The following is a 13000-nucleotide window of genomic DNA, read 5'->3' as shown; positions in this document are numbered from 1 at the left end:
TAAGATCATTGCTCCTACTGACCAAGGACCCACCCACTTCCAGCCAAACTAGACTGGGCTCTACAGGTTTCAGGACTGGCTGTGCGATGACCAGTGACCATCTTTCAGTTCAGGGAACTGGGCTTCCAGAGGTGAGTTCCTGCAACCAGCAGCAAGGGCCAAGGGAGAGTTTAAGACCATCGCTCCCAGTAGTTAAGGAACTGCCCAGACTCCAGCCCTATTAGACAGGGCTCTAAAGATTTCAGACTGGCTGGGCCATGCCCAGTGATCTTTCAATCCAGGGTACTGGGCTACCAGCAGTGAGTTCCTGCACACCGGTGGCAGGGCCTGGGGAGAGTTTAAGATCATTCTTCCCAGTATTCAAGGACCTGCCCAGCTTCTAGACTAGGCTTGGGAGGTTTTGTGGCAAGACTAGACCACACCCAGTGACCTTTTTCAATCAGGGGAGTTGAGGGCACCTGAAGTGAGTTCCAGTGCATTAATCCTGGCCTGTGGAGTGCTTTGGACCATCATCCTCAGTGGTTAGGTGCCTGCCCAACTTCCTGGAACACTGGAGGTGGCATATGAGTTTCTGTGGGCCTGACTGGACCATGCTCAGCAACTTCCATTCAGTTCGAGGAGCCAAGAGCATAGGAGATGATTTCCAACACGCCCCGGGGAAGGCTTGGAACAACACTCGAAACACAGAAATTGATTGAAGATGATCAGATTGGAAGAGACAACCTATATATAACCTCTGTTTTCCTACAGTTCAGTAGGGGCCACACTTGCCCAGGGGAAAGAGGCACTGGGAAGGTGGCTGGTGAGGAGCTGAACAGGGTGTCCTCAAGAACATCCCACCCCGCCAGCCACGCAGAATCCTACTACAGTGGAAAGTGTCCCTGGTGCTGTGTCCCACTGGACAGAGGAGGCCACCATAGAACCTGGGGTCAGGCCAGCTCTCAACAGAGCAGGACATGTTGGGCTCCAGCTGTGTTCCTCATTTATTATTGGTGTATGGGGTGGGGCTTAAGGTAAGAGAGAGAGCGTGATGCTTGATTTTGATTTGCTCACTATTAGAAACCGATAGTTTTGCTTTTAATTTTCATGTCATTTGGAGCTAAGAGGACTAATTTGATTTTCAGCCTGTTTTGCCGTGATTTTAAAAGGCTCCCTTCCATCCCGTTATTTTTTAGGCAGAAAGATTTAATTTGGGCAACTTTGATTCTTAAAAGAGAAAGCAAAGGATCTCAATAAATATTGAAGTGTTCACCTCAGCTTGGGACCAAACTGCTTGGATCTTTGTGCAATCCACTTTTTTACAGCAAGCAGAAGTGGTCCCCTCTTCTGTGCATCTCTGTGTCGCACAGTTTCTCCTAACCACTTCCCATGCACTCTGCTCCTGCATTTTCTGACTTCTCCTAGGTTGGGCTTGCCATTCTCTGGCAGCAGCTCCAGAATCCCAAAGTCTTGTCTTGTTGATCCTCAGCAAAAGGGGTGGAAACTGGAGAGCACTCGCTGCTTGGTTTTCTAAATTCTTCTGAATTCTATTATCTTAACAAATATAAAATGAGAAAATAAGTTTTCAATATTTTTAATAATCTTTTTATAAAATGAAAGCAATGCTCACTGATAGATTAAGGAAGGTGGTATGGCTTGGGTGGTTCTTGGGGTTATTTTTATTTTTTGGTTATGTTTTCTTTATCTTTTTAATCTTATGCTTTAAATTGAAACATTCTCAATGTTTAGGGGAACACCTTGTGCTCGCCTCCTGAGGAAGCTGTCCTGAGTAGTCTGTGCACATGTTCTATGTGGACTGTACCCTCTTCTCTTCGCCCAACCTTTGCTTCTTTGATTGTTGTGCTTTCCCCTTACTTTGCTACATTTCTATAATTAGTTGATTTTACTTGAATAATTCATGCTCAAGAAGAGAAAAGAAATGAACGCTCTTAAAATTTTTTCAAATCCTCCTGCAAACAAAAACAATAATTGGAAAAAGAGAGAGAGACAGAGTACAGCAGAACACAGACTCATGACCATTCAAACTGGAAAATTAGTAGACCACCAATTCATTTGAAAAGTGTGGAAAATAATATCAAAGATATTAGTGTTTTTTCAAAGTTTTCTGGAATTCCATTTTAATTCTTCAGTTTAACACATTAGATTACTTCTCCATGATTGTTGACTAACAACATGATTTAATGAAGTCTATAATACATTTAGTTTTTCATTGTGGGTCTTCCCAAACTTCACATAACTCGGTTTACTCTGCTTTTGATAAATAGTTCCATTAAAAAAAAAATTGTTGCTAACAACAATGTGATGACAAGTGACAGAAAATAAAAGAAAATTTTTGGACACTGGAAGTAAATAATGATGTTTTGTAATGTGAAAGTAATTCACAGTAATATAAAGGAGAATTTAAAAATGTTTCTTAAAGAATAATAATTTTAAGAAGGCCATTATGAAGAAAATAATTGTTACAAGAGCCAAAACCACGTGATTCTTCCACAAGCCCCAAGCAGAGAGATCAATACCCGCCATTGTCAGGAATTCTTCACCAGAACATCTGAAATGCAAGACACAAGGGATATAACTTCATTCTTGCATATGTTAAATCTTACTCTGAATCATCAGTATTCCTCTGATAAAGAATCCTATAGGTTTGTCCAAACATTAATGGTTATCACTTCAATTTATATTAGTTAATAGTCAGTGAGGAGTAATTAACATTTGCTAGATACTATCTAGACATCTAATCCCTAAACAGTCCAGAGAGGAGATATAATGCACATTTAAAGAATGAATGGGATTAGGTTTCAGAAAGTTGGCCACAGTTATAGAGTGAAGCTGTTTTTCTAGCCTCCTCTGATTAATTTGTTTCCAAATCTATAAAACTGTTCTCTTCAAAGGAAATATTTATGAAGTGTTTTTTTTTATTGTCTTTTAGTGAGAAACAGTAAGGGTTTATTCTATGACACCCACAGCCCTTGCTAACAAACTCACAGATCCCTGTCATTCTGATAATCCATCAAAAAAATCCATTCAGAAACAAGTTATGAATGCTAAAAGTGGCACAACAGGGAAGGAATGAAGGCTTTGCTCAGATCACATTCTATTGGATCTTGTACTAAGACTGCAGAGCAGCAAAGGTTCTCAGCTACAGGGCATTACCAGCAGGCCTAGATACCGATTCAAATCTTAGGTGGCTGGAGCAGAGCAGGATGAACTTGTCCTGCTATGGATTTCAAAAGCTTTTGTACTCAAAATGCACATGGGAGCCAGAATTATTTCCTGTCCCCATTCTTCCGCATCTTTTGGAACTTGACAGGACTAAAATCATCTGCAGCCTCTTTTCTTTGACGCCTATGGTAGATCCTCCTTCACTGGTCCCACTTTTCCTATCCACTTCCTCCTGGCCAGCAGGCTGGCAGTGAATTTTTCTATAAATTTGCCACATCTGCATCAAAGCAAAGGCAGTTCTTTGTTTAAAGAGAACAGCTCCTCATGCAAGCTTTTATAGTCAATAATTCAATATAAATTTGTTTCGATTCAAAGAATTATTTATATATTATATGAATTATAAAAACACTTCTCTTCAGTACATTTGAGTTTGAAATGGGTTGTTCTGATAGTTAAGCTATAACACACAGTCTCTGCTTCCTTGTGAGCCCAGCCTATGCCTGGTAACGAGCGAGAGGAGCAGCAACAACATAAAGTCACAATTGGTGCGATTCCCCTCGCCTTGACATTGGAAGACACCGGGAAACAAAACAAAATATTCTCTCTTCTCACATAAATTTATGTATGATAATCAAATGTTAACAACAAACATGGACAAGGAAAGTGTCAATAAAATTTCAAAACAAGATCTTCTAACTTTATGAAAACTGTATTTATATTTTAATGTCATTATGGAGAAATGAGATTTCCTTTTCAATCTGTTGAGATACATGATGGTCTTTCCTTAGAAGATGCATTTTATAAATATTTGCACATAGAGACATACTCAACTGTGCAGATTTTCATTTCAATGTCTCAGGGAAACAAAATTGCCAGGATCTTCTGTTGGTGTCTTTATAGCTCCTAGTATTGTCTGTGGGCTGGCTCAAAGATACCAGAAACTGTATTCCCTTGATTCATATCAAAACAACCCATTACAGATGTCCTCAAAAGACAAAATAACTTAAACTACCCATCAAAATACTCTCAAGAGTATAACATAAACATTTCTCCATATTCTCCATTGCAAAAAGACACATGAGTTTTATAGCATATTCATAAGCATTTACACAGAATGACTCACAAATGGATAACTTAGGTGCAGAATGATTTGTTGACTGAGAGGACTTATACCAGCTATAAGCCCAAGGGCCTTTCTCCATGGCACTGCAGAAGGGAACAGACTCATCATGACACTGAACGTAGACTTACATTACATAGTTAGGACAGCTACTGCTTCCAGTTTCATTGAGTCCTGTACAGAAGTTTTGTCCCCAAAATTCATTGTGCTGCAAAGCCTAAAACACAATGTAAATTAGCACAAAGTAAATATTTTTAACTTTTAAAAGTTTTCTAAAAAATTTAGTTCAATTTTCCTATATTTTATCTTTTTTTTCTTTCTGAAAACATACCAAGTTTCATATTCACAGTCCTTGCCACAGCAAGGCAACTAAGCTTATTTTCCTGACATCGAAGTGGCTTAGAGTTGAGGTTTGTCAGTTGGCCAAGGAGACCACTGACTGGATAGATTACGCCAGATTGTAGCTCTTTCCTCCTTCTCTAGGCCATATTATACTTTAACAAACACTAACCTTGCTATGATAACCATGGTGTTCGATTAATAGTGTTAATTTATGGCAATAATTTTAAGTTTTCTTTTTTAAAAACCAGTTGTAATTATGAAAGTTAGAAACACACTAGTAGTTTCCTTTAGCTTAGTGAAGAGACAGTTCTATGCTTTTTTCTGCTTGTTTCTTCTTTTTAGGAGTCATTTTTTCAGTGACTTGTACTCAGTAATATTTTGGCTTATTTTAAGATTATGATACCCAGGATATTAACTGTTGTCATTCTCTATTTTGTTTTACGTTTTTCTTAGAAGTAAGAAGAGCACCCTTTTACAGTCTCTTTATTAGTATTTGCTTATATTACTTTAAAATTGAAAAAGAAACAATTTCTTTGAGGTTGATTAGTATGCTCAAAATGTGCCTAGGAAAATTATATGGTCTTTGTTCTTGTTCCCAGTTGAGATGCAAACTATGCAGTCTCCTGTCATCTCCTTCATTTCCTCAATGAATTGAAACACAGAAATATGTTTTCATCAATGTGTCAAGTTTCCCTTTACTGTGAGATTTACACCACCCTTTACCTCCTGCGGAGAGTGACTAGACTGGAGAAAATGCCAGGTGACACCAAGACCTTTTGCTAACCACTGTGAACAGGGATTTCTCATCCACTGCTTCTTAGATCAGTGGCTAGGAAAATGAGATGACCAGGGTTTATTTTGGTTGTTTCCAGTCTAGGAACCCAGTCACAAAGACAGACAAATACAATTACCATCAGGCCATAATATGGAATACTGATGTACGGAAGCCATGAAAGCTGGAATTCATTGCTCTGGAAAACAACTGTCATAAGCCAAAATCTCTGCAAAAGAGCAAAAACCTTGAATCACAACATGTCTAGAGATTTGAGGAAGAATTCTAGAAAACTACTTTTACAAGAACCTTACAACCTTCAAACTGACACATGCAAACTGCACATGAAATATTATTTAAAGAATATTGACAAGAAAAAATAAAGCACTTAAATTCAGTACAGGCATAATTTTTGTTTTATATATTTTAAAGCCAAGTTTGTTTAAAACTTTCAATATTGAGCTAATGAACATGATAGGCCAACTGTATTGAGTGTTCTAAAGACACCACAGCCATCCTTTGCCCTGAAAATCCTGGCAATTCAGACCAGAAGACTCCTAGCCATCATGTAACACTCTTCTTCCCTACAAAAGTAATGTATTATTTATAAAGGTTTGAACTTTATTTTCATAACTTGGGGTCAGAATCAAGCTTATAATAACCTAAAACCAAGAACTGATAAACACCATAATGTGGTGAAATACAGTAGATAATGTGGTCATTGTGTCCATTTAAACTGATACAAATGCAGTGTCGCAAAAGTGATACCAGGAAGGACTTGCTCAGGATGAATAAATGGCACTATGAGGTTCACATAAAACTGGTCCTAACTGGAACAAGGTCTACTGGGATATGCAAAAATTATCAAATTGCTGGAAAGCGTGATTATATTTAGACTTCACTTAACCAAATGTTTAGTGTGTGGCAAAGCATCACTGTGTAAATATAGTTTCATGACTGGTTTTACAGCTGTATATAGACGTCCCTACCTAACAACCTGTACAAGTATCAAATAAATTAGTGAAAACATTTTTATTTATTGAGTTATATTTCCTTTAGTGGATCAAAAATCATAGTAGTTTCTCAATGATAACTATATTGGTAGTTGCCAAATTCAAATGTATAAGTAAAAAAATTTGCACAAGAGTTTATAGTAGTGATGGCAAAATTTTTAGAGCTTTCAGTGATAACAGCTGTGGCATACATGTTGTATGGTTGAACACCACTGGCTTATGGTAATCATTTAAAGACACACACTCTTGGCTAGAGAAATAGCTCAGGGGCACAGCACTTGCCTGGCAAGCGCAAGATCCTGAATTCAATTCCCGGAACCAAAAATATAAATACAGACACACATACAGACACACATACTCCAATAGCAAGGATCCGTGTTTTAACAGGCAAAATATTTCTGTTTAACTGATATGTAAGAGAAAATGTTCCATTATTGTCATAACTCACTGGTATGAGTACAGATCTTAGGTACATGAAATATTGGAACTATGTCACTATTTTTAAAACAGGTAAGCATATACATTGACATACAAGACTGCCATAAACCCAGAAAAGAGGTGACTGAGTGATTTGAACTTATGAATATTCTAGTATTTTAAATTGTCTTGTATTAGTGCATAATGCTATTGCATGATGCTGGGGTTCACACTGAAAAGTTGCTACATGAATTTAACGTATCATATTGATTTAATTCCCCTTATTTTCTATCCCTCCAACTTGGTTCCTATCCCATTCCAGAAGTATTTCTCATGATTCCCTATTCTCTCCTTTATTGTAATTATGTGCTTACGAATTTATGGATTTTTATGTTTGTCAAAAAAGAAAAAACATTACATTTAACTATCACTGGCTAATTTTATCTAACATGACAGTCTCCAGCTCCATTCATTTCCTTGCAAATGACTTGATTTCCTACTTCTTTATGGCTGAGTATATGCGCAACCTGCATTTTCTTTATCCATTCTTCTGCTAATGGGTATGTTACAGCTTGGCAATTGTGAATTGCACCGATATAAACATGATTGTGCATGTATTATGATAGTATGTAGACTAATTCTTTGTGAAATACACCCAACCTATGTAGCTGAGTTAAATGGAATTTCAAATGGTTTGAGTATCCAGAAGTAGCAAACCTCTGACACATGTGCTATCTGCCTTTTTTTAAGGTCAGATATATTAATGTATGATTAATGTAATGTAGGATTTTTTGAGTTGTTTTTCTCAATGAAAATCTCAGTATTCAGGTTTAATTGCACGGGTGGCAGTTTGCAATAAACAGGTTTGGGGGTTGTAGTTTGGCCATTCGTCTCTAAAAGTTTCATCATTGCTGTTTAGACTTTTGAGGAATCTCTATAGTGATTTTCACAGAGATTGTAGTATTTTACCTTCCCACTAAGTAGGTGTTTTCATTTTCCTCTGAATCCTTGATTACAAGTGTTTTTTGTTTTTCTATTGACCTACATTTGTGTTTTGGTTTCTTGTAGTTTTGTTTTATCTTGTTTTATTTTATTACCTCCTTCCAGAATAATTTGAATCTGGTATTATGATGCCTCCAGCATGAATGATTTTGTTCTGGGATGCTTTGGCTATTTATATTCTTTTTTATTTGAAATGAAATTCACAATTTGATTTTTCTAGTTTGTTGAAGCATATTAGTACTTTAATAGAAATTGTATTGAATGTATAGATCTCTTTTAGGAATATTTTAACAAGTTTCACACCTTCAATCTAAGACCAAGAGATGTTGTCTATTGTCCTCTTCAATGTCTTTCTTATTTTTAAATTTTATTTAAAGGAAAAAACAAAACAAAACAGTAAAAGGGTACAAGTAATACAGAATTTCAAAAAAATAAACAGTAAGAAATCACTAATTAATAGATTACATATTGTCATCTTAGAAATAGTTGTTCAAGTTACAAAATTAAAGCATACAAAGTAGACATTCAAACAGTGAGACTGCAAACAGTTCTGTTCAATGATCCAATAAAAACGCAGTAATATGGTTATCTATCTTACCCACATAAACATACTTTCAGTTGTGTCCTTTAGAGTACTTTCTTTTCCTCTCTTTTTTACAAAAAAATTTATACATTTTGGGTTTTAATACTCCCACAGTTCTTATTAATTTCTTTCTTCAAGGTACTGGAATTTCCACTACAGAAAACTTTTGCCTCTTTCAATAAGTTGATTTCTATGTACTAAGTTTTTCAAGCTTTTATGAAGAATTATTTTTCTAACTTCCTTCTCAGTGAGTTAATGATTGATGTACAAGAACATTAATTTATTTTGTAGATTAATGTTTTATCCAACCACTTTGCTCAACTTGTGTGTCAGATCTAAAAGACTTCTGATGGAGTTTTTTGCCTACTGTATATAAAGGACCATATCACCTGAAAAAGGGAAAAATTTGACTTTATTTCCTATTTATATTCCTTTTCTTTCTCTTTACTTACTACCCTGACTAAAATTTCAACCTCTATATTGAATGAGAGTAATGGGAATAGATACTCTTGTCTTCTCCAAGACTTCAGAGGAATTTCTTATAGGTATTTTTTATCTATGGTGTTTGCCATGGGTCTGTCATACGTGGCTTTTGTCACTCTGAGGTAAGGTACTTTCATGCTCATTTGCAATATAGTTCATAGTGTACAGGAATGAGTGTTGGATTCTGTTAAATGCTTTTTCAGCATGTACTGAAATGATCATTTTTTATTCTATTTATATGATTCTATTTATGTGATGCATTATATTTACTGATTTATGCACGTTGAACAACTCTTGCATTCCTGGGATATAATTAACTTGATCTTGATGCATGATTTATCTAATGTGCTGTTAAATTCTGTCTTTGAGGACCTGAAAATTTTTTTTGAGGTTTGCGCTAATGTTAAAGGATTTTTTTTTATTTAAAGGAAAAAAAGAAAGGACATAAAAAAACAAAGCAGTAAAAGGGTACAAGTAATACAGAATATCAAGAAAAAAAATATACGGAAAGAAATCACTACTTAATAGGTTACATATTGTCTTCATAGAAACAGTTGTCCAAATTATAAAATTAAAGCATATAAAGTGGACATTCCATACAGTGATATTGGAGACAGCTCTGTTCAATGATCCAGCTAAAGCTCAGTAATATGCTTTTCCATCCTACACACTCAAACATACCTGTGGTAATATCTCTTAGTCCACCTTCCTTTCTTCTCTTTTTTACAATAACAAGTATACTTTTGGGGTTTTATTACTCCCACAGTTATTATTACTTTTTTTGAAGAGAATAAAACTAAACATAACTAAGCAAAACAGAGTCAGAACAGAAGGATGGGCATAGTACATGATGCAAAGATAGAATACCAGGTGATCAAAAGTGGTTACCATTGTGCCTCTTGCTATTTTTAAATTGAGTTGCCTATATCATCACGTATAATAGAATTGATCAAAACAGTACAGAACGAGACCACTAAAACCTACACTGGAGACCTTTCAGGACTTCAAAAAAAGATAATAGTCAAACCATAATTGGCATCATAGTATATCTTATTGCCTTCAAAGTGGTTGCCTATACCCTCAAACTTGATACTATCAAACAAAACAGAATATAGTAAAATCAGACAGAACAAGATGGGGAGAGCAACACTGGGAGTCAAGTCAGGTTAATAGGAAAACAAAAAAGTTACTATAATATATCCCACTATTTTTTAATTTAGTTTTCCCTTAATTAAAAAAAAGAGAGAAAATAGGTTAATTTTAAAAAGGGGGGAGATTGAGATAAAAGAGGACATGTAACAGAACAACGCAGATCAGAACCGAACAATTTAAGTATCATTGTGTTTCACCACCAGATAACGTAACATAATAGTAGTCACCATAGTTCCTCTTTCTTTGAATTATTTGAGTATAAGGAAATTTGTCTATAGCATGCCCATTTTTGTGTAGTCATTATCTGGTTTAAGTATTAGGGTAATGTTGCTGTCATAGAATGAATTTGGGAAGAAACGTTTCCTTTTCATTGTATGGAAAAATTAGGGGGAACATTGATGTTAGTTCATCACTAACTATTCAACTACAAATCCATCTGGTCCTAGGCTTTTCCTAATTGGAATTGTTTAATACTACTTTAAGCTCATCATTTATTATAGGCATGCTTAGTTTTTTTACATATTCTTGGTCCAACTTAAATACTTCATATATGTTTAGGGATTTAACTATTTCTACTAGATTCTCCAAACTCTTGAAGCATAAATTTTGAAAGCTGTTTCTGATAAGCCTCTCGATTTCGTGGTGTCTTGCTGTAATTTCAAGGTTTTATTTCTAATTTTCTTAATTTAAGACCTTTTATTTCATCTGGTAACTTTTGCTGAATAACATTCTTTGTCCTTTCAAAGTACAAATCTTTGCTTCGCAGGTTTTTTAAAATTTCAAATCCATTTATTTCTGCTATAATTGTTATAGTTTAATTGGAGTCTATTTAATTCTTTCTCTTCTATGAATTTAAGATGTATAATTATTTATTGGACCTTGCTGGGGTTTTTTTGTTTTTTCTAATGTAGTCACTCATAACTATAGACATCCCTCTTAGAACTTTCACAGATTCTTCTATGTAGTATTTCCAGAATAATTGGTACTAGAATCTTTTAAATTTCTCTGAATTTCTTCAGTGACCTAATGACCATCTAAGGAGTTATTATTCTATTTGGGTATCTTTATGTAGTTTCTGTGGCTTATTTTGCTGCTAATTTCTAGTTTTATTTCATTGTGATCTTATAGAATATGTGAAATTATTTCAAATGTATTCTAGTTATTGACAATTTATGGCCTAAAATGTGGTCTGTCTTGAGAAGGTCCTGAAGCATGTTGTGCAGGGAGTGCACTGTAATGATGTTGTATGAAATATTCTACATAGTAGTCTTGATCTATAGTACATTTCATTTCTGATATTTTGCTGTTGCTAGCTTTCTAAATCATTTATTTGATAGTGCCTTGCTGAAGCCTGCTACTGTGATTTTACTGATACTTCTGTCATTTTATATCTAATAATGCTGGATTTGGATGTGTGCATAATTATGATGGCTACCTTCTTAATGTGTTGTTTCCTTTATTTGTATGTGGTATCCTTCTCTGTTCTGATTATTTCGGTTTAATGTCTACCTTGTCAGACATGCTTATTCCTGCTTATTTTTGAGATCTGGCTCTTTGGAATTTCATTCTCCATGCTTTCACTTTCAGTCTGTGAATATCTTTGCAGGTTAGGTATATTTCTTACGAGCAACATAGGGATGAAACTTGTGTTTGGATCTAGCTTTGCAATTTGTCTTCTAGTTAAACAGTTACAATTATTAACACTGAATATTATTGTTGAGAGGCATTGTGGATGTTCTTGTCACTTTCTCTCTCTCTCTCTCTTTCTCTCTCTCTCTCTCTCTCTCTCTCTCTCTCTCTCTCTCTCTCTCTCTCTCTCTCTCTCTTTTTTTTTTGTCTTTTTTCCTTTTTATTGGTCCAGGGATTGAACTCATGACTGCCTGCTTGCAAGGCAGGCTCTTATGCAGCTGAGCTAAATCCCCAGCCCCAAAAGAATCTTTTTCAAAATACAAGAAGCATTCAAACTGACTCTCCACACTTCACAAGTTTAACTTCTCCTAGAAATTAATTTGCACTCTGGAAAAGAGTAAATCTAACAAAATCTCTTCTGCTGTAGTTAACAATGGAATTTCTGTAATGCTAATATGAAAGGCACTCAGATAATCTGGCATTTTTTGAAGGAAGCTTCCAATCATAATTCTTCTGTTTTTCAAGTTTCTGAGTTTATAAAGGTTTCATAATATGTCACAAGAACTCTCCTTTAAAAAGTTAACCAGTAAGGACATATTAACCAAGCCATAGTAGCTACATTAGAACAGAGACCAAAAAAAAAAGTTATATATGAGTAGTGAGGAAAGCTGTTAAATTCCCTTATTTCAACACATGATTTTCTCAAAGCACCGGAATCCTAGGTACAGAATCTTCAAAGCAAGATTTACATGATAGCTGGATGTGTAGGAAAGAAACAATGGAAAAATTTCACTCTCAGATATACACATTTCCTACTCACCATCATAAACTGAAAGTAGCTATTTACGAGAAGTGTTAATATAGGCAGCAGCATCTTCTGACCTACAGTTATGGTCAGTGTGACAGAATCAACTGAAAAAGCCACCATCAAAAGGGTAAGAATCATAATGAAGAAAGCCTCCACTGCTGGTTTCAATCCTTACAAAAAAAGAAAGAGGTTAGTCCAGCTGCCCATATTATTGTATATTTGTGATGTTTTATAGTGCAACTAGTATTACAATATTCTGAGAAACTGATATTAGAATGCAAAAAGTAACCAACTAACCAAGTACCCTAGCCATTACATTTTTTATCCCCTGCATGGAAATAAGGAAACTTATCAGAGTTTTTTTGCCATACTTAATTCCAGAGATAGTTTTCCATATAGCACCTATGATCCAGGACCTATAAGTATCAACATTTGCTAATTCCTGAGATGGATGTTACGGACAACACAACCAGTCAGAATTCTGCTGTCCTCTCTCACAGGAAACACATCAATGACA

General features: G+C 35.4%; 1 protein-coding gene across 1 annotated transcript in view; it reads right to left on the bottom strand.

The window, feature by feature from the left end:
* Nucleotides 1-2087: 2087 nt before the first annotated feature.
* LOC100717692 (broad substrate specificity ATP-binding cassette transporter ABCG2-like) overlaps nt 2088-13000 on the bottom strand; it is a 76313-nt gene continuing 65400 nt past the window's right edge. The window contains exons 13-16 of the mRNA XM_023565165.2: nt 12496-12653; nt 5536-5625; nt 4414-4499; nt 2088-2548 (exon numbers count right to left, since the gene is read on the bottom strand). Of these exons, the coding sequence (XP_023420933.1) occupies nt 2401-2548; nt 4414-4499; nt 5536-5625; nt 12496-12653 (482 nt within the window). The 3' untranslated portion in view covers nt 2088-2400. The remainder of the gene's footprint in view (nt 2549-4413; nt 4500-5535; nt 5626-12495; nt 12654-13000) is intronic.

The sequence above is a fragment of the Cavia porcellus genome, unplaced genomic scaffold, assembly GCF_034190915.1.
Source record: "Cavia porcellus strain 051 isolate PalLab524CR breed Dunkin Hartley unplaced genomic scaffold, mCavPor4.1 scaffold_4, whole genome shotgun sequence".
In the NCBI taxonomy this organism is placed as follows: Eukaryota; Metazoa; Chordata; class Mammalia; order Rodentia; family Caviidae; genus Cavia; species Cavia porcellus.
This window is presented reverse-complemented; position numbering and strand designations above follow the sequence as displayed.